At 47.6% G+C, this 23,445-nt stretch overlaps 2 protein-coding genes across 2 annotated transcripts; both read right to left on the minus strand.

Moving 5' to 3' along the window:
• Positions 1-14,609: 14,609 nt before the first annotated feature.
• LOC115551540 (potassium voltage-gated channel subfamily A member 1) lies at positions 14,610-17,274 on the minus strand. Its single transcript, XM_030367362.1, has 2 exons — positions 17,049-17,274; positions 14,610-16,607 (listed from the first exon to the last, which is right to left on the minus strand). The coding sequence occupies exon 2, from the start codon at positions 16,376-16,378 to the stop codon at positions 14,900-14,902; it is 1,479 nt and encodes a 492-aa protein (XP_030223222.1). The 5' UTR covers positions 16,379-16,607; positions 17,049-17,274; the 3' UTR covers positions 14,610-14,899.
• Positions 17,275-19,521: 2,247 nt separating this feature from the next.
• On the minus strand, positions 19,522-22,022 carry LOC115551517 (shaker-related potassium channel tsha2-like). Its single transcript, XM_030367317.1, has one exon. The coding sequence runs from the start codon at positions 21,633-21,635 to the stop codon at positions 20,190-20,192; it is 1,446 nt and encodes a 481-aa protein (XP_030223177.1). The 5' UTR covers positions 21,636-22,022; the 3' UTR covers positions 19,522-20,189.
• Between the last annotated feature and the right edge of the window lie 1,423 nt (positions 22,023-23,445).

Below are 23,445 nucleotides of genomic sequence, written 5' to 3' on the forward strand. Positions count from 1 at the left end.
TTATTCCTTTCTCTGTTTCTCGGGCTAATGAAGCTGCTTCAAACAATGGAGACCACCCTCTCTCTCTTTCCACTCTGGGAGATACAGCAGTATAGCCTGCATAAGCAATACTTTCCCTCCTGCAGGCCGTCGCCAGTCAAGAATCAAATTATCTTTACCATTGTAATCGGATCAGTAATTCACTACACACATTATTATTTAAGGTTTTGTAAGTTCCCCATGGCAAAGAAAACCCACAGAAGTTGACTACACCATCTCTTTATTACATTCCCATCAGTGTTTGCATACTCCCCTCAGTATAACATCTCCTCTCGCCAGGGTCTTGCCCAACCTGACAGTGGGTATTTCAGAAGCAGCCATAGCAGAGCCATATAACGAACAAGAAAACCCTGCTCCTATACCGCTCGTTCGCCTCCTCTGCGTTTGGGTTTAGCGTACAGACTGACCCCCCCCCCCGTGGGGTCCATCAGAGAGGAGGTTCTGGCCCCAGGGTGGAGGAGGACTGTGGGCTGGCGAGCGAGCTTCCATCTCCAGCTTTAGGCTCCATGTGGAGGCTGCTGAGGTGGCAGCAGGATCCAGCGGAGGTAGGCGAGGTGTTGGTGAATAATGCAGACGGGCAGCCAGCATGTTGACTTCTTCGCACAAGAGAGAGCAGAAAGCTTGACTTAAAAGAGCTTTCACACGCACACACACACACACACACACACACACACACACACACACACACACACACACACACACACACACACACACATATACACACACTCCCCCTCTCAGATTGTTCGTAATATTTCAAATGTATCCGTCAAGACATTTCGCATTTCTAATTGTTTTTAATTATTTTTTACACCGTGGGCGGACAAAAAACATGTGATACAATTATAATACAATGCTTTTATTGTAGAAATCAAGAGGAAAAAAAAGCATTGCTGGTGTATTTGTTAAGTGCTTGTGACAAACAGTGATGCTTAAAACGAATGATTAGTTTATTGATTGGCTTGCCTTGCTGAAACTGCATATTCATGCTCATTACCATATCCTCTCTAGCCTTTTAGAGTGTGAGAGAGATGGAGAGGGACATAGAGATAGAGGAGAGAGAGACTGAGAGGGACAGGCAGAGAGAGAGAGAGAGAGAGAGAGAGAGAGAGAGAGAGAGAGAGAGAGAGAGAGAGAGAGAGAGAGAGAGAGAGAGAGAGAGAGAGAGAGAGAGAGAGAGAGAGAGAGAGAGAGAGAGAGAGAGAGAATGATGAAGCAGGAGAGTATTGACAGTAATTAATTAAATTTAGTGGAAGCAGCATGGGTTACGCCCACGCAAGTCAAAAATGAAACAAGTAAGCAAGTTTTTAGTTGACGTTGTGACTGTTGTCTTGTCAGGATAAGCATGCATGCAATTCCCGTTGTTAGTCGCTTCACTAAATGAGATGCCTTCTAAACACCACAATGGGAGAAATGGGACGAATCCCAAGATAGGATACAGGCATTTCAAATAGCCACACGTAAGACGACAGCTCAGCACAAGGCGTAATAAAGTGGCGTTTAGTTTTTTGCTGCATCATAGGGCTGCCTTCTCGCAGAGTTAAAGCGCAGTCTCTTTAAACTGCTGAAATCTCGTTTTCCTCGAGGACTGCAGCTATCAGCGCGCGAGTAGAAAGGGCACAGTCGCTGCAGTGGCTGCTGCTCCTGCTGCCTGAGTGGGCTGTCCTTCCCACTGCCTCACAAAGGTAGCCTCCAAATCTAACTCTGGGCTCTATTTCCTGGGTTTGGAGATAAACAAGACGTAATGAGAAAAAAGAAACACAAGACAAACATTTCGGGGCCACAGGCAAGGATGGTCGTTTGGGAGGTGGTTTGTTTGTGTGTGTGTGTGTGTGTGTGTGTGTGTGTGTGTGTGTGTGTGTGTGTGTGTGTGTGTGTGTGTGTGTGTGTGTCTGTGTCTGTCTGTCTGTCTGTCTGTCTGTCTGTCTGTCTGTCTGTCTGTCTGTCTGTCTGTCTGTCTGTCTGTCTTTGCGTGTGTCTGTCTGTCTGTGTTTGTTAATTATCATCAGAAGTATAAAGTAATATAAACACCTACTACCGATGCAACTAAAGCAGTACTAGTAAAACGAAACCACAACATCATCATATCACTATTCACCCGTGCACGGTCCATCCGACAGAAGCATTGTAATCAACACTTCCTGGGCCTGTCTACCTGCATGGGAATCCTGCTGGGACAGCTGCTGCACAAAGCACTGCCTCCATATGTCCATGCTCCTCGCTCGCCCCCCCTGTGCACAGAGCTGCATGCATTGCAGCAAAAACAATGGTACCTGCAGGTATTGTTACATAAGTATTTTTTGTCACACAATACGCCAAAGACACCAGACCCAGGTGTGTTTGAAACTCTTGTAAATATCGTGGTGAATACTAGTTTGTTATGCAGGGGTCCGATTCTCTTTTTAATTAAGTTACACAAGCATCTACAACCTTGTTCTGTTATTATTTTCACCCACAACATTGCGAAAGAAAGCTCTACTGTTTCATTAATATCATTGACAGCAATATACAACTATCACACATGTCTTAAATATATATATATATATAAGTATATATATATATATATATATATATATATATATATATATATATATATATATATATATATATATATATATATATATATATTAGAGCTGTCAGTTAAACGCGTTATTAACGGCGTTAACGCAAACCAAATTTAACGGCGTTAAAAAAATTATCGCGCGATTAACGCAATTACTTTATAAAAAGAAAAAAAAAATTTTTTTTTTTCTTTGGCTCAAAACAAAGAGGCAGTAGCCTGACTGCTATGTTCAAATGACATTTGTTCAAAGCAGTCGTTTAATTGCACTATAGGCTCTTTTTTTGTATCGTCCTGTTTTGATCAGTGTATATGCCAATGTTGTTATCAATAAAAAATCATTTGCACAAGGCAAGCCGATGCACTTCACCATGTTGATAAGAGAATTAAAATGAGAAGAATTATGGGACAAAAAAATCAAGGGATATTTAGCATAGAAAAAGAATTTGCGATTAATCGCGATTAATTAGAGTTAACTATGACATTAATGCGATTAATCACGATTAAATATTTTAATCGCTTGACAGCTCTAATATATATATATATAATTTTATTTTTTTTAATATGCATATATATGTTATAATATGTGATGCTCCCACTTTACCTATTTTCTTTGATCAGCATCATTTTAGGGAGTAGACACTTTAAAATATGAAACTAATTAGGAGGCAGGGGAACATTTACGATGTGAAATTCCCTTTTGTGTGTCGGACAAGATACAAACACTGCTCACACGCCCCTAATGTGAGCAGATGGCTCTGTTAGTTATGATGACTATCCACCTGAATCATCAATATTCTGCTCTAAAGTCTGCTAGAACGATGCTATGCCCTCATGCACACATGTCAAGCGCCCAAGCTACAACAAGAGGTCAACTTGGCATGTCACAAGACACAGATCCATATCCAGATCCATTACTTCTGAACATACGAGCGCGAGAGAGACAGAGATCACGAAAGAGAGAGAGAGAGAGAGAGAGAGAGAGAGAGAGAGAGAGAGAGAGAGAGAGAGAGAGAGAGAGAGAGAGAGAGAGAGAGAGAGAGAGAGATCACGAGAGAGAGAGAGAGAGAGAGAGAGAGAGAGAGAGAGAGAGAGAGAGAGAGAAAGTTAGAGTGACAGAGAGAGTGGAAAAACCAAATCAATTGAGTGGCTAGCTAGGGGAAGAGACCCTGGCTAGCTGTGTGGTGGGGCAGAGAACCCCGCAGCTAGGACTGCTTGGGAGACTGAGTGATGGAGGGGGGAGATGATGCTATCGAAGGCGGGTTTTGGTCCAGTGACTGGATCCATAACATTTAAAGGCTTATCGCCTTTACCACAAGTGAGTTATCCATGATCCAACATGCTACAGTCCCGAGAGCTCCAACCCATTAGCCGTATCTCAGCCGCGCTCCATTACCCGTATCTCAGTCCTACACAACGGCCACCGGCACTGCAGGCACCCCGTCGTCCGGGCATGATGGCTATGACTATGTGAGATGTTGCGTGTGCCTCTCCCGCGTGGCCAGCCTCCAACCGTCTTGAGTGCTGTGCGGTGATGTAACCGAAGAGGGAAGGTCACTGAGCCGGGTGCGATGATGTCAAGTTTTGGATTCCCCCCCCCCCCCCCCCCCCCCCCCCCCCCAGACGCAGTGCGCTGATGGTGCACGCTGCACAGGATGAGCTAGAAAGAGGATATTTACAGTCGCAAGGAGATCGCAAGGACAGGCCGGGCCTAACCTGGATGGATGGGTGAAGGGGTGGATGGAGGGGGGAGGGACTGATGGACTGGAGGATTGACGAAGGGATGAATAGAAGGGCGGGTGGATGGATGGGTGAAGGACTGGTGGAATGCCGGATTGATGAATGGATGAATGGATCGGTGGACGAAGGGCTGATGGAATGCGGGACTGGTGAGAGGAGGGATAGGTGGATGGGTTGTTGAATGGATGAATGGTGGATGGATGGATGAAGGACTGCTTGAATGCAGGATTGATGAATGAGTGGGTAGACGGATGGGGAGCTGGTTGATTGGGTGGGCGGGGTCACTGTGGATACGGATACTGCCGTATCCACATTCTGCTTCCCTTCACGCACCCTGCAACACTATAAGCACACAATGCCAGAGTTCGTAGTGCGCTGGGTAAGACCAATTGTTTCATTGAGCGGACGGCGAAAAAAAACACTGACCCAGCGACAGATGAATAGCTCGTTAATAATGGACTACCCCCTTCTTCTGAAATCCCGTCCCTGCCTCTCCATGCCCCCTGTGGGCCCGCTCCGCCGCTCCCTCGGCCATCACACTGTCTTTGCTGCATCACTACGATGATGTAGAGCTGTCAGCAGCCAGAGGTAAAGAGGTACATTTAACCGGCCCGGGGTTTCACAGAGACCATTTGTGGACTTCCACAAGGACAAGGAAATTATGGACGTGCCCTTAATTATTAAACAAGTGTGTCAGCAGCACGGCCGGATGGAGGTAATGCAAGGAGGAAGTGGGCCAGAGAGCAGACCCCTGGGATGGGGAGATGAGGGGAATCGGTGGGCCTATAGGCCTGGCTGGTGGTGGTGGTGGGGGGCTGGTCGACCCACAGGGCACGGCTCAGATGGAGCATATGCAATATTGCTGTCCAAGCAATTCTGCCGTGATGTTTATCTACGCGGCTAAGATACACATCCAGTGCATGTGGCTGATAGAGACAGAGCCTATATAATGAGGCCCCCTGATCCTTCTCAGCAAGGCATCGGTCTTCTCTCGCTCACAAGCACGGCATGCACAACAGCGTTAATGCTGTTTCGAAACGGACCAATGGCCGACCACTGAAAAACGCTGATTTGATCTAGATGAATTGCTGCTGCGCTGTGCTGCGCTGGCACCGATCGCCTGGGAAACCCTGATAAAGGCCCTTTGGAAAAAAAATTTGGATGACATCAACAGGAATGGAATTTGGGTCTAAACACGATATGAGGCAAGTGTCTGTCTTCGCATAAATCGATCAGGGAATATCAAGTATGCCCGGGGCCTGACTAAGGAAAATCAGTGTGTGTGTGTGTGTGTGTGTGTTTATGTGTGTGTCTGTCTGTGCGTGCGTGCGTGTGTGCGTGCGTGCATGTGTGCGTGTATGTGTATCTGTTTGTGTGTGTACATGCGTGCGTGCGTGCGTGTGTGTGTGCGTGTGTGTCTGTGTGTGTGTGTGTGTGTGTGAGGGAGAGAGAGAGAGAGAGAGAGAGAGAGAGAGAGAGAGAGAGAGAGAGAGAGAGAGAGAGAGAGAGAATGAAGAGAGGGGGCGCATACTGTTCCGGTTACGAACATGAGCGTACATGAAATTTAAACAGTTGCTATTTAAGAGTTACAAAACGTGCTCAGATCACAGAAGCCCTTGTTGATGGGGTAGCAGCCTAAAGATAGACCGCTCACACACTGTCCCTCAGCTGGTTCCAACAGGCGGACTGCTGCTGGGGATCGCTCAACGCGGTCGCCTCCGCCACAGATTCAATTGAACGTCCCCTGACTGCGTGGGCACGGACGGGCTGCTAATGTGTGCCACCGCACACAACGCAACACACGATCACACCGCCACTGTGGTAGCGGAACAGTAGGGAGCCATCCCAAACGTTACATCAAACGCACCAGCACCTCATCACAATCATCTCACACTTTCATCTTGACTAAGATGGACCTTCTCTTCATCACTGGATGGTTAGTGCAACCAATGATGACCACAACAACAACAGCGACAACATAAACAAGCATGTATCCACTGCCAGAAAAAGTGCTGCATCAGTCCTTGGGAGATAGAAACTCGAGCCGTGGTGCAGTAGCTTTAACAAATGCCCTACGCAGTGGGATCCAGACGTATGTTGGGAGTGCCAAACTGTGTGTTGGTGCTTAGAGACACTATCTTGGCTCAGACCCCAGACTCTGACAGTATGTGCAGTACATAGCCCCACCCCAACCTGCCGCGGATTGTGTGTGTGTGTGTGTGTGTGTGTGTGTGTGTGTGTGTGTGTCTAGAGAAGGTAAGAAAGAAAGAAAGAAAGAAAGATATAGGTAAAGAAAGAAAATATTTTAAACAAAAGGATGAGGAGAGAAGGAAGTTCAGACAGAAAGGGCAGATAAACTATGAATGTTGAATAGAGCTAGAAGATGATATTGCAATAGAAAGAGAGAGGGAGAGAGATAGAGAGAGAAGAAGAGAAATAGCATTGATAAAAAGCAAGAGTCAGGGAAGAGATACAAATAGCAGAGGAATGAGTGCCAGGTGAGAGTGACAATGCATGTGAGAAAGAAAGGCAAGACACAGAGAGAGGAAAAGCAGGATGGGAGAGAGAGAGACAGAGGAAGCGAGTGTGGAGGGAAAGAGGGGGAGAGAAAGAGTGCAGAGAGCGAGAGAGTGTGGGGAGAGAGAGAGTCTGTGGAGAGAGTGTGGAGAGAGCGAGTGTGGATGGAGAGAGAGAGTGTGTAGAGAGGGAACGAGAGCATGGAGAGAGAGAGTGTGTAGAGAGAGAAAGAGAGCATGGAGAGTGAGAGAGTGGGGAGAGAGCGAAAGAGAGCGTGGAGAGAGAGAGTGAGTGTGTGGAGAGAGAGAGACAGAGATAGAGAGAGAGAGAGAGAGAGAGAGAGAGAGAGAGAGGGAGAGAGAGAGAGAGAGAGAGAGAGAGAGAGAGAGAGAGAGAGAGAGAGAGAGAGAGAGAGAGAGAGAGAGAGATAGAGAGAGAGAGAGAGAGAGAGAGAGAGAGAGAGAGAGAGAGAGAGAGAGAGAGAGTGGACAGAGGGCGGGAGAGAGAGATGGAGGGAGAGAGAGCTGTGGGCCTGGAGCCCGCTCACCCCACCCCTCGGCTGCAGCCTGCAGAGAACAGAGTGCTGCATTTCCTGGGGGCGATGCAGAGGACGAGGAAGCGAGCACTCACTCTGCCGCCCGTCTCCCGAACACCCGAAGGTTCCAGGGGCCCCGGGCCCGGTAGCACCCAGGAGCCACGGCCAGGAGGGCCAAGACCTTCTGCAGGCGTGTTGTCCCCATGGCAACGGTCACGTCCCATGTCCCAGGCCCTAGTTAACAACAGGGGGCAAGGGGGGGGGGGGGGGGGGGGGGGGGGGAGGGGATTAGTAGCCTGCTTGTGGAACATGAACATGTTTCACATTTAAAAATAAATATGTTATTTTCAGTATGTCTTTGAACTTTCGGTACTTCCTTGGTCCTCGTGATGTCAACCCCCCCCCCCCCCCCCCCTTCTACAGGGTTGCCAGAACTTAGCCCTTAAAATAGATAAATAAATACGATGAGATCTTGTTGTCAAATGAGTTGCATTAACTCTACTTTACATGAACGTCAACATTACTTACTCAGAAGAAACATTGGTCTGCTGAACACCCCAACATAGAACCCCAAAAGATGGAGAACTCCGAGAGGTGGATTCTGGGTAACGTAGTAGGACACGTGAGGTGTGGATGATGTCAGGGGCGCGGCGGGGGCATCAAGCCCTGGGCCGTGCCCTGGGAATCCCGGGGAATGGCAAAGATAAGGAAGGCCTCTTGTTGGAAAAGGGATTAATGTAGAACTATTACCAGTGCTCTGTAACAGTATGCTAATGACTGCACCGAGAGCAGAGGTCGGTATTAATACCGTGAATTACAACAGACACCGTGAGGCGTGCCATGGGCTACACTTCACTGCATGTCATTGGGACATGTCTATTTAAGTTGACATGTGCCTGGACAAAAACAACCAATGGAGAGTGGTGTTTGGCAGCCTTTTAATCTAATCTTTAAAAACATCGATTTTTTTTTGTCAACTCCGAACGGAGCTAATGCTGCGACCTGCAACTGCTGGTTACAGTGTTTCTTATCCAACAAAAACAAACAATCAGGAGTGATCAAATGAAACAGGTATTAATAACTAATGCTTTGACCGTGGGCCAGGCTGCCATAACCCCCCCCCCCCCCCCCCCCCTTGAACGATGTCAAGTCATTGAAAAGACATTCACACCAGGCACGAGCAAACGATCAAATGAACATACACCAGCGGATCCTTAAAAATTTATTGAAGTTAATGTAAGACAAAATCATAGCTGATATAAGTAAAATTAAAGGACCCTTGCATAGATCACAGACCATGCCTTTGTCGTCGGCTGACAAACTCAACATTGAAGCATAAACCTTGAGAAACACGGACAACAGGGACATGGGGATGGCGGTATAACACAGCGCGTATGGAGGATGGGAAGAGGTTCCACAATCATGTCGCGGTTCAGAGCCAATCCTCAACGGACCAGCTGTCCCATCACGTCACATTCCTAAGTTGTTGTTTTTTGCATGCTTGACAGAAAGACAGACTTTAGCGGGGTCGTTCGTGACACACCTGCTCCTACACGTTCTCGTCGTTAATAGTCAGTTGTAGACGTTTTTGATTCTGACAGAGGTACAAAATGTTCCCGATATGAGTTCAGGGCCGTACACCTTCTACATTCGGCTGAAAGCGTCCTATCTTCACCACCTAACTCTGGTAAAGACAATGGGAAAACATCATGTCTTTAAAACCGTACGGAGCATACAAGAAGAAGGGGTGTGTGTGGCACCGTTCAGGTTTTTAAAATCTCAAGCTTGTCCCACCAGGATATCGCAATTGGTTTGTTTTAGAAGAGGGATACTCTGTTAGATACTAGCCCTTTGTGTCAACTTCCTGTTCCTATGCTGAGCCTAGCAGGCAGAAACCTGTACATCACAGACGGTCAAAGATGGCTGAGATTACCAACACCATCTCAGTACTAAGAGAGGTGCTAAAGTGCGTTGTGGAACACAGGAGGACACATTTGTTAAGTTCCTGCATGGCCGTTGTTAAAGCCTGAGTGTGGATGAAAGCAAGGGTTTTTTCTTCTTCTTCTTCAGATGTGAGTATAGTTTGATCTACAGTTTTTGAAGGGCAAAAAGCGCATGCAGTCTTCCATTGACCATGCAGTTTTTGTGTCCATAGGTTGCTGTAGAGAAAATGGGTCTTAGCATTTTCCGGAAGTTCGCGGATCGATTATTAGAAAATGAGTGAAATGTTGTTGGAATGAAGGTGTTGTTTGAAAAGAAAGAAAGAAAGAAAGAAAGAAAGAAAGAAAGAAAGAAAGAAAGAAAGAAAGAAAGAAAGAAAGAAAGAAAGAAAGAAAATAGACAATTACAAAACCCAACCATAGATCATAATGCTAGTATCTGTTTTTCATATTGGTTAGTATACAGTATTTAAGTAGAGCTGTTCAGTTGGCTTGCCAAAGGAACATACTGCGTCTTTGATATTACAGTATATGGCATGTTCTTCCTAAAACATTCAATCATATTACAGTGCCACACAAAAAAATAGGACACACAAGGAACACTTATTAACTGATTCATCGTTTCGTTTTTTTAAAGGACTGCTATACTCAGTAGTGTTTTTGAAGATTTTTTCTTTTTAAATCTATTTAGTTATGTAACTGCTTTAGCTAGAATGGCATGATGTTCTACATTTCTAAAATAGTTATTTTCGTTTTTAAGTTTCGGTTAATTGAGTGTTGCTTTTTTTACTATTATTATTATTATTATAGACCTTCTTTGTCATGTTTTTCATTTAGGTAAGCATAATATGTGAAAAACATTAGCCTTAGAAAAAAAGAAAGAATAAAAGCAACAATATAGGCACCTTCTCTGTCTCTTCGGCACTACTCCCTCAGCTCCCAGCCCTTCTGTCCGCTGGATTGATAATAGCATCCTCTAAGTGCATTATGCACTGTTCCTATGGGACTGGGCTCTAGCACTGCCTATAGCCCCTTCATCAGCCTTGGTTCCTTACTGTAAACAACTAACGTTAGACCTGGGAAGTTAATGGGGGAGGGCGGGGGTGGGGTTTGGGGCGGGGCGAAGGGGGGGAGGCTGCCGTTATTACCGAGTCTATATTTGGCTTGTTCATGGGTTATTCCTCCTCACGAAAAAAGGTGAGATCGAGCCCAACGTCTGAGTCCCCCTAAAGACCCTCAGAACCTGCAGGCCAGAAGGAACTAGGAGGCTGGCATGACCCCGTCCCGTTAGTCTAGTCTAGTTCGTTCCGTCGAGTGATTGCGGTTTCGATATCGCTTCGAATGGATTTTGCTTCTTTGTTTTACAAAATGCAACCCAACAAACGGGGGCCAGGCCGTGTATTGCTGTAAGAATGCGTGTGGTGTCGGGTAATTGAATGCATAGCACCGCGTATTGAATGCCCTCATGGCAAAAAATTATAGCAACAACACTGATAGTGTGAGGGATATGACGTATATATTCATAGCTGTCTCAGACCTATTCAAAAGGGTGCACACATATTTGACACACTAGTTTACTAAACATTTGCCTCCTGGGTTTTTTTCTCCATGGGGAATGTTCAGGCTTGTATTAAGTCTCCAGATATATCTCCATAAGAGGCCTTATCAAAGAAGTTCCCTGACACATGAGTGTGGTGTGGCACACTCATTAATGAATCACTAAGGCTTGTCAACTACACTGCATCAATAACCTGCTTTAGAAAGTCCTTTGTTTGCATTATCGTTTTTTGCGTTTTATTTTCCTTTGAAAAACAAACAGATATGTCTGACTAGGTAGGACTGGCTAACGCTCCGGCTTCCCGGAAAGCGTCTGAGTAAGTTTCAGGCTAGGAAAATCAAGTTAGCATGACATATAGCATAGCATAATTTCAATACATGAACAATGAAAGCTTAAAGGTCAAGGCTGAGGCAATTTTATTTTCTTCCTTCTAGCCCATATCCCCAAATGAAAGTAAACAAAAGCGACAATGACATTCCCTCTTCTACCCCCCCACCCCCCCAAGTGCTGGATGTCTACCAAACAACAGATACACTTTGGTGGCATAGAATTCCCTTGTTGTCCCAAAGCTTATTTAAAACAAAGTCAGTACCGCAGCCATCTCGCTTTTAAAATGAGGATCCATCGACCCCCTAACATTTTGTCCCGCTCTCTGAAAGACTGCTGTGTTAAGCAACAGCAAGACAGAAAGAGTCAACGTACCCACTGAACATGTGCTGTGCCTTCAAACCGAGCGTGGCCATCTCCAGCTTGTTAATCAATGTTCTCTTGGACAACAACAACAGCGAGAGCAACAACACAACAGTCCATGGCACCAAAGGTACATTCCTATCTGCCATTCACTAGACACAGACAAACATCATCAAAATATAACACGAGTAAAATCCTTAAATAAAAAGCATTGTCCAATTTTACGGGGATTTGGGCAGTAAGAAAAAACATAGAATCACGCTAACCTTGTCCTTTAGGTTGGGGGGGGGGCAGGGGGTGGCTGCTTTGGGGGGGGGGGGGGGGGGGGGGGGTTGCACCGTAGCCCGTCTTCACAATACAGTCCGGAAATCTGTACGAGACAGGGACATACATCACCACAGCAACCGGCTGGCCTCAGCCAAACAAGGAGAAGCCGGGGCAACAAAAAGAGTCCAAAGAAAAAGAAGGTCATCCAACAAAAATCGCTTCGAGTGATTAAACCAATGTTTCACCAGCAGCAGGGAATGTGTGAAGGCAATGGAACAGCGATGGTGGATGTCATCTAGCACCTCGACTTTTGAGCCAGAAACAACTAGCACATTCAGGAAGACCTGCTCATGGAGGGAATTATCTTCCAAAGCTTTTCTTGAAGCCAAGCCTAAGGCTAAATAAGGCCATTTTCTTTAATTAAAAAGAAATAAAGAGCATACAAGACAACAATACTATCTGCTGGACAACGAACGGACCGCAGAGATAGAGAGAGAGATAAAGAGAGAGAGAAAGAGATGTGGATTATTCAAGTAATGTTCTTATCGTTCTGCACACATTTTTTCCAGTGTTGCCTATTTTCTCCTATAATCTACCAATACAGTCTAATCAAAGTGTGTCGAGAACGCTTAACTAGAAAGTTAGATGCTGCACCCGACCAAACCAAACTCCACCTGTGCAAAATAGGGGGTGGCACTCACTCTGCATCTTAATGCCCACAAATCACTATCCGTTTCAAAACTATAGCACTACTTTGTTTTCCTATCTTTTCTATCTTCTTCAAGACAATACGCCGTCTCGAAACAACACAGTCATTTTCGTTTTTTTTCATCATGACCCAGCAGAGACTCTGTGTTAGCTATGCTCCATGAATGCATGTCTTGTTGTTTTTTTCTTTGCGATTGTGCGTTGCTTAGAGGAAAGTGTTCCAAGAGTTGGGTTGTGGTTCTAAGTGCTTATATGCGAAGGCTACATTTGGGGGAAACTACACTCAGGGTCAGCTCTGTATTACCGCAGTTTAAAAACCAGGGCTCAGTATGAAAAAAGCATGAGGACGAATGAAGTTCTGCAGTTAGTTTGACGTGACCTTACTGAGGTAGATATTAAAAGAAATCAAATGGCTGCATGGCACACAAAATAACAGCAATTGAAGATGACAAAAACAGAAACAGGTAAAAACTCAACATGAAGGGTCTTCCCTTTTGATATAGATGGGCGCGTAAGGGCTTTAGGTTAAGTGTGTGACAGCGTATAGAGATGGCTATGCATTGCAGCTATGGATTATCTACACTATCTCCGGCTGTTTTAACCTCCATCACAATGCCCGTCGCCATTGAAACCACACCGTCAACGGCATAACAGTAGGAAGAAAGCAACTAACCTAAATCGGCTCCACCTCAGCACTTTTTAATTGTACAGAGAGGCACTTTCACTAGTCCTGTTGGTGAGAAGGCTAAAGGCACTAGCAACTAATGCTGAAGCAAATCTTTATCTTAATATGAAGAGGATTTTGGTTTAAAATTCATCCATGGTTTTTTTCACAACCAGCATGTTAGAATTTCTCGGTGAAATGGAAGCATGACTCATACTATTTTAACTTTTTCTTGTTCAAAGAAGGTCCATGCACTGCATTATTGAAGTAATACTGTAATCGGTGCTTAATATGATTATATGCAATTTCTGTTAATATTTCTTCAGCTTCTTTGACTACTTTTTAAATTAGAAACTCTGCATCCCCAAGTTGGGCTTGGATATATTATGTCACATTTCAGAAACATCCGGGAGTTAAGTTCCACGGTTTCCTTGACAACAGGGCTGTGCCTGGATTGCAACAAGCTTAATACGGATGTCATGCATTAAATATACCAGGATACAAAAGTTTCTTAGTCAATAGATCATAATGCAGGTAACTTTTTTTCATGCTATGATCTCATTTACGTACTTGTACTCCCTTAAGATTCCACATTCAATTCCTATTAACTCCTAAATGATTAGCATTTCAAATTAAAACGTTACCCAGTGCACTTCCTGTTGTGAAAACCGAATGAGAACGGGATGAGGGGTGTCTCTCCATAAAAGAACATAGTTACCACTGTGTGAAATATGTCACGTGCATGCCGATATCAAAATGGGGTAGTCTCTAAACATGCTCGTGTGAAGCTCCTTTAATAATTGTGCTGTGTTGCATCTTGAGGGCATGGCATTGAATCACTTGGTGATATCATAGTTACAACATCTGCTGGAAAAATAGCAGCATTGCAGAAGTCCGTGAAGCCATTCCCTGTGTCTTTACATCCAGTAAGGGGGTGAAGTCAGTCTTTTTTTCCTATAAGGTGCTTTTCTGAATTATAGATCCTTTCCAGAGACGGAATGGGGGGAGGGGGGTGGTCTAGGGAGATGGGGGGGGGGGGGGGGATGGGTGGGTCTGGGGGGCAAGGGGGGGGGGTCGGGGCAAAAGGGGGGAGGGAGGTTCGCCCAACTTCTATGAGGCAATCACTGGTCTACAGACTCTTGCATGTCTCTGCATACTTTTCCCGATGCTTTGTGCAACTTGCTGAAATGTTATCTCCATGCATAACACTTTTTTTCATCGTCACGCTGCGATCCGATGGGTCAGTCATCGTCTATGCTCCTTGCATCTTCTGGGATGTTGCGTGTGCATAATAATAATAATAATGGATACTTTTTTTCATTTTTCAATATATTGTGTGTGTGTGTGTGTGTGTGTGTGTGTGTGTGTGTGTGTGTGTGTGTGTGTGTGTGTGTGTGTGTGTGTGTGTGTGTCTGTGTGTGTGTGTGTGTGCGGATGTATAGGCATGTGTGTGTGTCTGTGTTCCTAGGATCATAAGAATGAGTTACTCTATCTCCCTGCCAGGGGTGTTTTTCCTAGTTCCTCTCGATACAGCAGAGCCTGAAGGCCTACTGCCGCAGGACGGTGTTCGGGAGGTCAATGAATACATTCCTAAATGGTGTTTCCCCCACTCCTCTCCTTCGTGTGCGAGTGTGTGCGCGCCGCGTCAGGGCTTCCCCCGTGACCTTTGACCTCCTCCTTTCCCTTACACGTCGGTGAGGAGCTTGCTTTTGTTCACGCAGTTCTGATTGGCTATAGTGCAATTGCCAGTTCTGAGGTTTGCCTCTCTGAAGTTGTCGATGCTGTTGTTTATATCCCCGTCGATCTCCATGTACTCGGACTTGCTGACGGCGGAGGAGCTGCGGCGGCTGGAGTTGGTCTCGGACGGGATGTTGGGGTTGCTGACGTTCAGCAGCTGGGCCTGCTCCTCGCCCTCCGTCTCCCTGTGGTAGAAGTAGTTGAAGTTGGACACGATGACGGGCACCGGCAGGGCGATGGTCAGCACCCCGGCGATGGCGCACAGCGAGCCCACGATCTTGCCGCCGATGGTGACCGGGACCATGTCCCCGTAGCCCACCGTCGTCATGGACACCACAGCCCACCAGAAGGCGTCCGGGATGCTGTCAAAGTAGGACTTCTCCTCCTCGGCCTCGGCGAAGTACACGGCGCTGGAGAACAGGATGACCCCGATGAACAGGAAGAAGATCAGCAGCCCCAGCTCCCGCATGCTGGCCTTCAGCGTCTGGCCCAGGATCTGCAGGCCCTTGGAGTGGCGGGACAGCTTGAAGATTCGGAACACTCTGACCAGGCGGATCACCCTGAGGATGGCCAGAGAAGTGGCCTGCTCCCCCGTGGCCTCCGGGCTATCGGGGTCCTCGGCCAGCTCCGTGCCCAGCGTGATGAAGTACGGGATGATGGCCACGATGTCGATGGTGTTCATCATGTTCTTGAAGAAGGCCGGCTTGCTAGGGCACGCCAGGAAGCGCACGATCAGCTCAAAGGAGAACCAGATGATGCAGAGGGTCTCGATGATGAAGAAGGGGTCCGTGAGGATATTTGGCTTGTAAAAAAATGTGATGTTGCCTCGGGTCTCCAAGCGGCCCCTGGGGTCATCTTTTAGCTCGGGTAAAGTCTCTAAACAGAATATGACGATTGATATTAGGATGACCATCACGGATACTATGGCGATGCCTCTGGCCGGGCCCGAACTCTCAGGGTGCTCAAAGAGGAGCCAAACTTGACGTTGGAATTCCTTCTCGGGTAAAGGGCGCTCCTCCTCTCTGATGAAGCCCTCGTCCTCACGGAATTTTTCCATCGCATCCACTCCGAGCTCGTAAAACTTTATCTCTTCCGAAAACATATCCAGGGGGACATTCACCGGCCTCCGTAGCCTCCCCCCGGACTGGTAGTAGTAGAGAATTGCGTCAAAACTTGGACGGTTTCGGTCAAAAAAGTATTCGTTTCTAAGGGGATCGAAAAAGCGCATCCTCTTTTTGGGGTTCCCCAGCAAAGTCTCTGGAAACTGTGACAGAGTTTTGAGCTGCGTCTCAAACCGGAGCCCGGCTATGTTAATTACCACCCTCTCGCAGCATTCGTGGTCGTCGTGGTCCGGGGGATAGGTGTCCTGCGGGTGCCCCGGCACCGCCGACGTCTCGTCCATGTTATCTCCTGCGACGACGGTCATTTTGACAGGAGGAGTTGAGGGGAAATTCCGGTTACTCAAACTGGTGGAGGCATTCACTTTTTGAATCTCCGAATCTCCACCAAGCGGCTCTCGTCCCCTAAACGATAAGTCCCCAGGTAGGGGGTATAGCTTGCTTGCCTCAGTGCGGCTCCACTGCGGTTCTCGCTGACTCGACCATTGCCGCCCGCCGCTGCATCATCATCCGCTACTGCTGCTGCTGCTGCTGCCTCTGTCACCCACAGAGTCAGAGGGAAGAAAAGAACAGATCGAACAGCCCAGATATTTGCTAGGTCAGCGATTTCTGCGATTTATTTATTTATATATGCCACTTCCCCCATATAGTCCAGCGCAGCATCACGAATTCATCCCTTTATCCAGCACAGCTGAAGAGAATAACTGCACCCCTTACACGCAGTGCCTACATACACCAGGTAAAGGACTCGCCTCGAATACATTCCCATATATTAAAGGTGTTTTGACGCATGCAGAAGTCTGACGGGGCTTGCTGTAACACACACTGACACCGCTAAACGCGTTAAACCCAGTCCCCGATGCATGATAAAAGTATTAAAATACTACACTGCAGGGCAACATAAATCAACAGAAGCAGCTCCCATAAATCGCATAGGCGCAGTACTAGTAATAGTAAGTTGGCCGCCGGGTCGCTTACCTCGGAGGGATCCCGATGCTGAGTAATGCGTCTTATCCCGGAGTTGAGTCGTCTCACGACAGGACGCCCGCCGTGGATGTCATGTTGCGATGCTACTTTTCCACTGCACCATGCAACTAGATCAGCGATGTCCAAGGCATGCCGACATCCCCGACCGAGACCACAGCGTCCGCCTCTTATCAGATCACCCCCGAAGCACACACACACACACACACACACACACACACACACACACACACACACACACACACACACACACACACACACACACACACACACACACACACACACACACACACACACACACACACACACACACACACACACACACACACACACACACTCACAGTCACAAACAGACACACACACTCACACAGACACACAAACACACACCTAAGACAAACACTCCGCTCCTACTCTGCGCCGTGGCGGTGGTTTACCCGGGTCGCTGCTGCTCTGGTTGGGATAGAATAGCACGAGCTGAAGCTGAGATCGAAAAACACAAGCGGATGGCGAAGATGAAGCGTGTACTGCGGGTGCACGGACGGCAGCACTTTGGTGTGCGGTGCTTATACCGCAGGAGGAGAGATACCCTGCGCTGCAATTCAGAAGGGAGATGGATTAAGGGGCAATAAAGGAGCAGCCCGTTGACATTTCCAGACATGACTGCATCAGCAGAAATGCGCTCTTACGAGGAGAAGACGGGATGACGGGCGTTTATCCCTCTCTCACTTGGTTAAAAAGAAACCAATAAGGACACACACACACACACACACACAGACACACACACACACACACACACACACACACACACACACACACACACACACACACACACACACACACACACACACACACACACACACACACACACACACACACACACGTTACCGAAAGGATGACATAATGAATTGCAGCTGGAGACAGCAGCAGGGGGGCTTGGAACAAGGGGTGGGGGGTAATCGTGTTTTGTTATGCATTTCTCACGCAAGTTGGAGGTGAAGTAGAAGACGATGTGAGGGGGAGAGGAGGGAGGGAGGGAGAGAGGGAGGGAGGGAGGGGGGCTGATGGGAAGGAGGGGGTTCGACGCAATGCAGACCGGTTGTACTAAAGCACAGCTGCCAGAAGTTCTCTTAAAACCACAAAACATAAGGATTATTGTGCCAACACTGGCGCAATTTCTCACCGGGGGGGGGGGGGGGGGGGGGGGGGGGGGGGGGGGGGGGCTTGGGATAGCCGCTGGGATAGAGCTGCAGCTCTGTGATAGAATCGCTACATTGGGTCTTCATTCAGATTACAAACGTCCTGACTGACAAGCTGACTACCCAAGATGTACATTGTGCCTCTAGACCCTAAAAGTGGATGGTGGTGACCGCCTGCATACAGGGTAAACCCGATGAGGGCTTCAGCACCACGGACAGCAGCGTGCGTGGTATTCCCGTTTCATCCCCAAACCAAGTCCTGGATGTGTAGAGAGAAAGCGCCGAGGTTGCACATGCATCCGACCACAACATTGCGTATTGTGAGGAAGCTGCTATTTCCCTCACTGTCAGGGCGGGCAGATTCAAGCACCCGAGTGTTTGAGCCTGCACGTTATTCCTGCTTTTGCAACGTTGTGCATTTGTAACTCCTTCTAGCCTAGGCTATGTTACTATTCATTGTGATAACTTAGAATACACTGTACGCCTAAGAAATCTGCTATCTGCGCAGAAAAATGCAAATGACGTTTTGTCTGCAAGATAAAATATGATGATGTGGTGAACCGGGCTGAGACCCACTTGGTGTTGCTTTATATGAGGAGCAGACCATGGGACGTTTTATGTCCTAAAACAAACTCAGGCGTACAACGGGGCCAAACAATGGTCCTCCCCCTCCGCAAACCAAGAGTGTACACCCTGAATCGTCCCAGGTCATCAGATTGTGTTTTAAATGAGGAACTTATCCCACATCACGTGACACTAGGTCTATCGCTAGATGTGGGCCCATCACCTAAATTTAGATAGGGCTATAGCGTGTACGTTTCAGCACTGCAGTTCTGCTCCTCCCGGGACATTGGTTGGAGATGATTCCTAAAATAGGCCGTTTATGATGGGAAAACGGAAGCTGTAAAGGTGTTTAGTGTGGCCTATCATCTGAGATTATCATTGTTAACATCATATATATAGGCTGTGTCTCTATCCAGTCTGTTGTGGTGGTCCGTAGGGTTTACTGCATTAAAGCTGTATTAGCTCTTCTGATAAGTTCATTCCAGAAGTGAAACTACCCTAGTGTGATGATCCCAGACAAAGCCTCATACAAATAGTTTTGGTGGGTCTGTAATGTACATTACTATTACTACTTTATATGTATATTTTGTTGGTCAGAATTGCTTCACAATGAAAACTGCCCGTCTCCTTTTTTTTTCTTATTCTTATTTAACATTTATTTATAAAAAAAAAAGAAGAATGAAAGAAAAAGAATAAAAGACCACAAGTTTGCATAGAAAAATAAATCTTGTTATTCACAATGGTTCCATTTCATACAGGTATTCAGACCAAACTCGCAGTTTCTATGAGATGTTTTTTCAACGAAGACAAAATCACATGTAAACGACAGCCTATTGACACCAAGAAGAGGCCAATTGTACGCGTAAAGAAAGACCCATGACTCGTCTGTTGTAGGCCAGGAGCTTAAGTATTTGCAAATTTTTACTTTCTGATACAACAACATCACCACGTATATATATACCTCACCCCTTTGGAGCAGTAGCCTACATTTCCTATTTGTATGGCAATGCTACTCTGAAGGATACACATGCTTCCTCTATCTGCATGCTGAGCCACGAATCTCACGATCAAAACAGTACTTTTCTATTAAGAACAAAAAAAACATTCAAAAAACCTGAGTCAAACAAAATCCACATTGTTCACCTTCCACACTGCAACGCCCGAGCCAGGAAATGGCCTTCTCCTGCAGAGCTCTCACCAAACCACATAGTGGCGCTCAAAACTCACTTATTCCATGGTGACCAATTCCTTGGTCCGCTTATACAGAGAAGTTGAATGGAGTTGGCTATCCATAGTTCATATTGACAAGAGTCAAAACCACGTCCCGTCGGCCGTCACACCTTCCTCTCACAGAGCGTAGAGGCCCGTGGCGTATCTAGACGTCCGTCAACTGGCCACTGTACGACTCACGACACGCACCGGCATTGGAGCGCGTCAGAGTTTCCAAGTCGTCATCCCCCATGGTGTACTCTGATTTGGAAATTGATTGTTTGCTCTCGATTGAGTTTAATTCCCCGAACGACGGCTGCTGCCCACACGTCACGTGTATGTACTGCCCTTCCTCCTCTTCCCCGTTCTCCCGGTGGTAGAAATAATTAAAATTGGACACTATGACGGGGACCGGCAGGGCGATTGTCAGCACCCCGGCTATGGCGCACAGGGACCCCACGAATTTGCCGCCGATAGTCGACGGGCACATGTCTCCATAACCGACCGTTGTCATGGTGACCACGGCCCACCAGAAGGCGTCTGGGATGCTGGTGAACTCCGTATCGGGGCCCTCAGCCTCGGCAAAGTACACGGAGCTGGAGAACAGGATGACTCCGATGAGCAGGAAGAAGATCAACAGACCCAGCTCCCGCATGCTGGCCTGCAGGGTCTGGCCCAGGATCTGGAGGCCCTTGGAGTGGCGGGACAGCTTGAAGATGCGGAAGACTCGCACCAGACGGATCACCCTGAGGATGGCCAGCGAGGCGGCCTGCTGGCTGCTGCCCTGGTGCTCCGCCAGGTCCATGCCCAGGGTGATGAAGTACGGCAGGATGGCCACCACGTCGATCAGGTTCATCATGTTCTTGAAGAACACCGGCTTGCTGGGACACGAGAGGAACCGCATGAGGAACTCGAATGAGAACCACACGATGCACAGCGTCTCCACCATGAAGAAGGGGTCCGTGAAGGGGTTGGGCTTCTTGCCCTGCGTGAAGGTTCCGTTGGCGCTCTCCTGCGGTGGAGGCGCCTGAAGTTCTCTGAACTCCGGGAGCGTTTCCATACAGAATATGATGATGGAGATCAGGATGACCACCACCGATACGATGGCGTTGATCCGGGCCGGGCCCGAGCTCTCCGGGTACTCGAACAGCAGCCAGATCTGGCGCTGGAACTCGTGGTTCGGCAGCGGGCGCTCCTCCTCCCGCATCAAACCCTCGTCGTCTTTAAAGTTCTCTATGGCTCCGTCCTCGATCTCGTAGAACTTCATTTCCTCCATGAAGATGTCCACGGGAACGCTCACGGGCCTCCGGAGCCTCCCCCCGGACTGGTAATAGTAAAGGATCCCGTCGAAGCTGGGCCTGTTCCGGTCGAAGAAGTACTCGTTCCTCAGCGGGTCGAAAAAGCGCATCCTTTTACGCGGGTCTCCAAGGAGCGTTTCGGGGAAGCGCGAAAGGGTCTTGAGCTGGGTTTCGAACCGCAGACCCGAGATGTTGATGAGGACCCGCTCGCTGCACTCTTGGTCTCCTCGCTCCAGGTCCACAGCATCTTGGAACAGCGGGGCGGCCACCACCACAGTGTCTTCAGAGCGGTTCTCCTGGGACACCACGGTCATCTTTTTGTTACCCAGGAGGGGGGTAACCCGTCCACTTCACTCACCTCCTCGGCCCCTTCCCTCGCACGCTTCTATATCCACCGTTGTTGTCACTCGTCACAACTCGAACAGGCCCCTCTCTCCATGCAAAAGGGTGAAATCATTTCACGTGAGGCCCCTCGACGGCTGTCCACAATGTGCCCGTTGGCTATCCCCGCAGCGTCGTATTGTTTGGTTGTGCCTCTGTAAGGTTAGTCCTTTAGAACGGGCCACTTTGTAGTTGTGCCTCCGGATCTCCACTTGCATAAGCAATCCCGATGGCCAGAGATGGCTATCATATTCACACCGTTTTAAACTCCAAAGCCCTCCCCGAGCGAGCTGACGAGATGACAGTTGTTGCTGCTGCTGTCCCTCTCTTACGCACTCGACTACTGGTGGAGTAAAAGTGTCATTAAGCCCTTATTAACCTGTTGTGTGTCGGCAGATTATTAACACATCTTTCCTAAGAAACAACTACATTTACATCTATCAATATTTTCACAGTTGTTTTTCGACACTTTCAGGATGGGATCATCCAACGCTTAGATCATTTTACTGTTCTCCCCCCTCGGGGGGAATTAAAGGCCGGGGTCTCTAGGCTTATTACACCAAGAGAGCCCCTGATCTGGGCCTTGGGCGCTGATGTTTACCAAGTATCAAATAAGGTTCGACGCTTTATAGCAAAGAGCTGGACATGAGCCTCTCCGGGGCCGCGGCAGGGGAAAGGGCTGGCCTTCATGTGACACTTCATGTGTCATGTGGATCCATGATGTCTGGAGGGAGCCTAACAGTCAAACAAACATTTACCAAACGCACGACTTAAAGGCGGCTTTACAACGGGGAACACAGAGACCCTTTAAAGACACACAGCTTAGCCGTGTACCATCACTGTTTAACAGCTATTCTTTAGTGTTTGTTTTGTGTGAAGGGGCTAAGGGGTGGTTGTTGTTTTGTACAACAGCTTATAGATATAGATATGAATGCGGCCCTTCCTCCCCTCCCCAAACAGTGGAGTCTGTAATATAGAGCGGTTCCATGTGTGCGCCATGACATATACTGCCTATTTATAGAGCAGTCATTTCTTTATAAAGCCACTTCTGTTACGCTCAACTGTAAAAGAACCAGGAGACCGTGATAGCACGTGGAGCCCAGTGAGTCGCCCAATAACTTACACAGTCGGCCTGTATTTATAAATGTGCCATTATTTCACTGGGGAAGGGGATACCACCTGTATAACCTCAAGGATATGTCAAATAATACAGGCTTCACACAGTAGTACATGCATAGGCCTATACAGTACATACATGTATCAAAGATTGCGGCTTTCAAAATCGATCCTGTACTATAGCTGGACGGCCTAGCTGTGTATTATACGTCACCAACGCAGATCCTTTGACAAGTATATGAGTGAGACAAGCGAACCCTGTATTCTCCCGACGTGATAGGCCCTTAACACTGTGGGAGAATACCCCCGGGCCCTTCACGGAGCCCCCATTTGGGTACCAGAGTCAAATGTCAGTGTCAAGACACGGTGCCACCCGCTGCTAACGTGTTAGCATAGCAGCCACAGTCAGTCTGGGTCAACAAGCCAGATGTCACGCCAGGAGCGTATCCAGGGAAACCAACAGCAACAAACAGAGGGAGGAATGATTGGAATCAATCCGATTGGTGGATGGTTTGGATTCCAAAAAAGACCCCTTGAATCCCCTCTTTAAGAGCTTAAAGCTTCAATCTTAATTGATAGTCGCTTCATGAATATTATGTCGCCTATACGTTGCACTTTATGTTTACA

The sequence above is a fragment of the Gadus morhua genome, chromosome 9 (assembly GCF_902167405.1).
Source record: "Gadus morhua chromosome 9, gadMor3.0, whole genome shotgun sequence".
Classification (NCBI taxonomy): domain Eukaryota; kingdom Metazoa; phylum Chordata; class Actinopteri; order Gadiformes; family Gadidae; genus Gadus; species Gadus morhua.

Coding starts and splice junctions, on each gene's coding strand:
- LOC115551540 (XM_030367362.1), bottom strand. CDS start 16,378: ATGACCGTCGTCGCAGGAGATAACATGGACGAGACGTCGGCGGTGCCG.
- LOC115551517 (XM_030367317.1), bottom strand. CDS start 21,635: ATGACCGTGGTGTCCCAGGAGAACCGCTCTGAAGACACTGTGGTGGTG.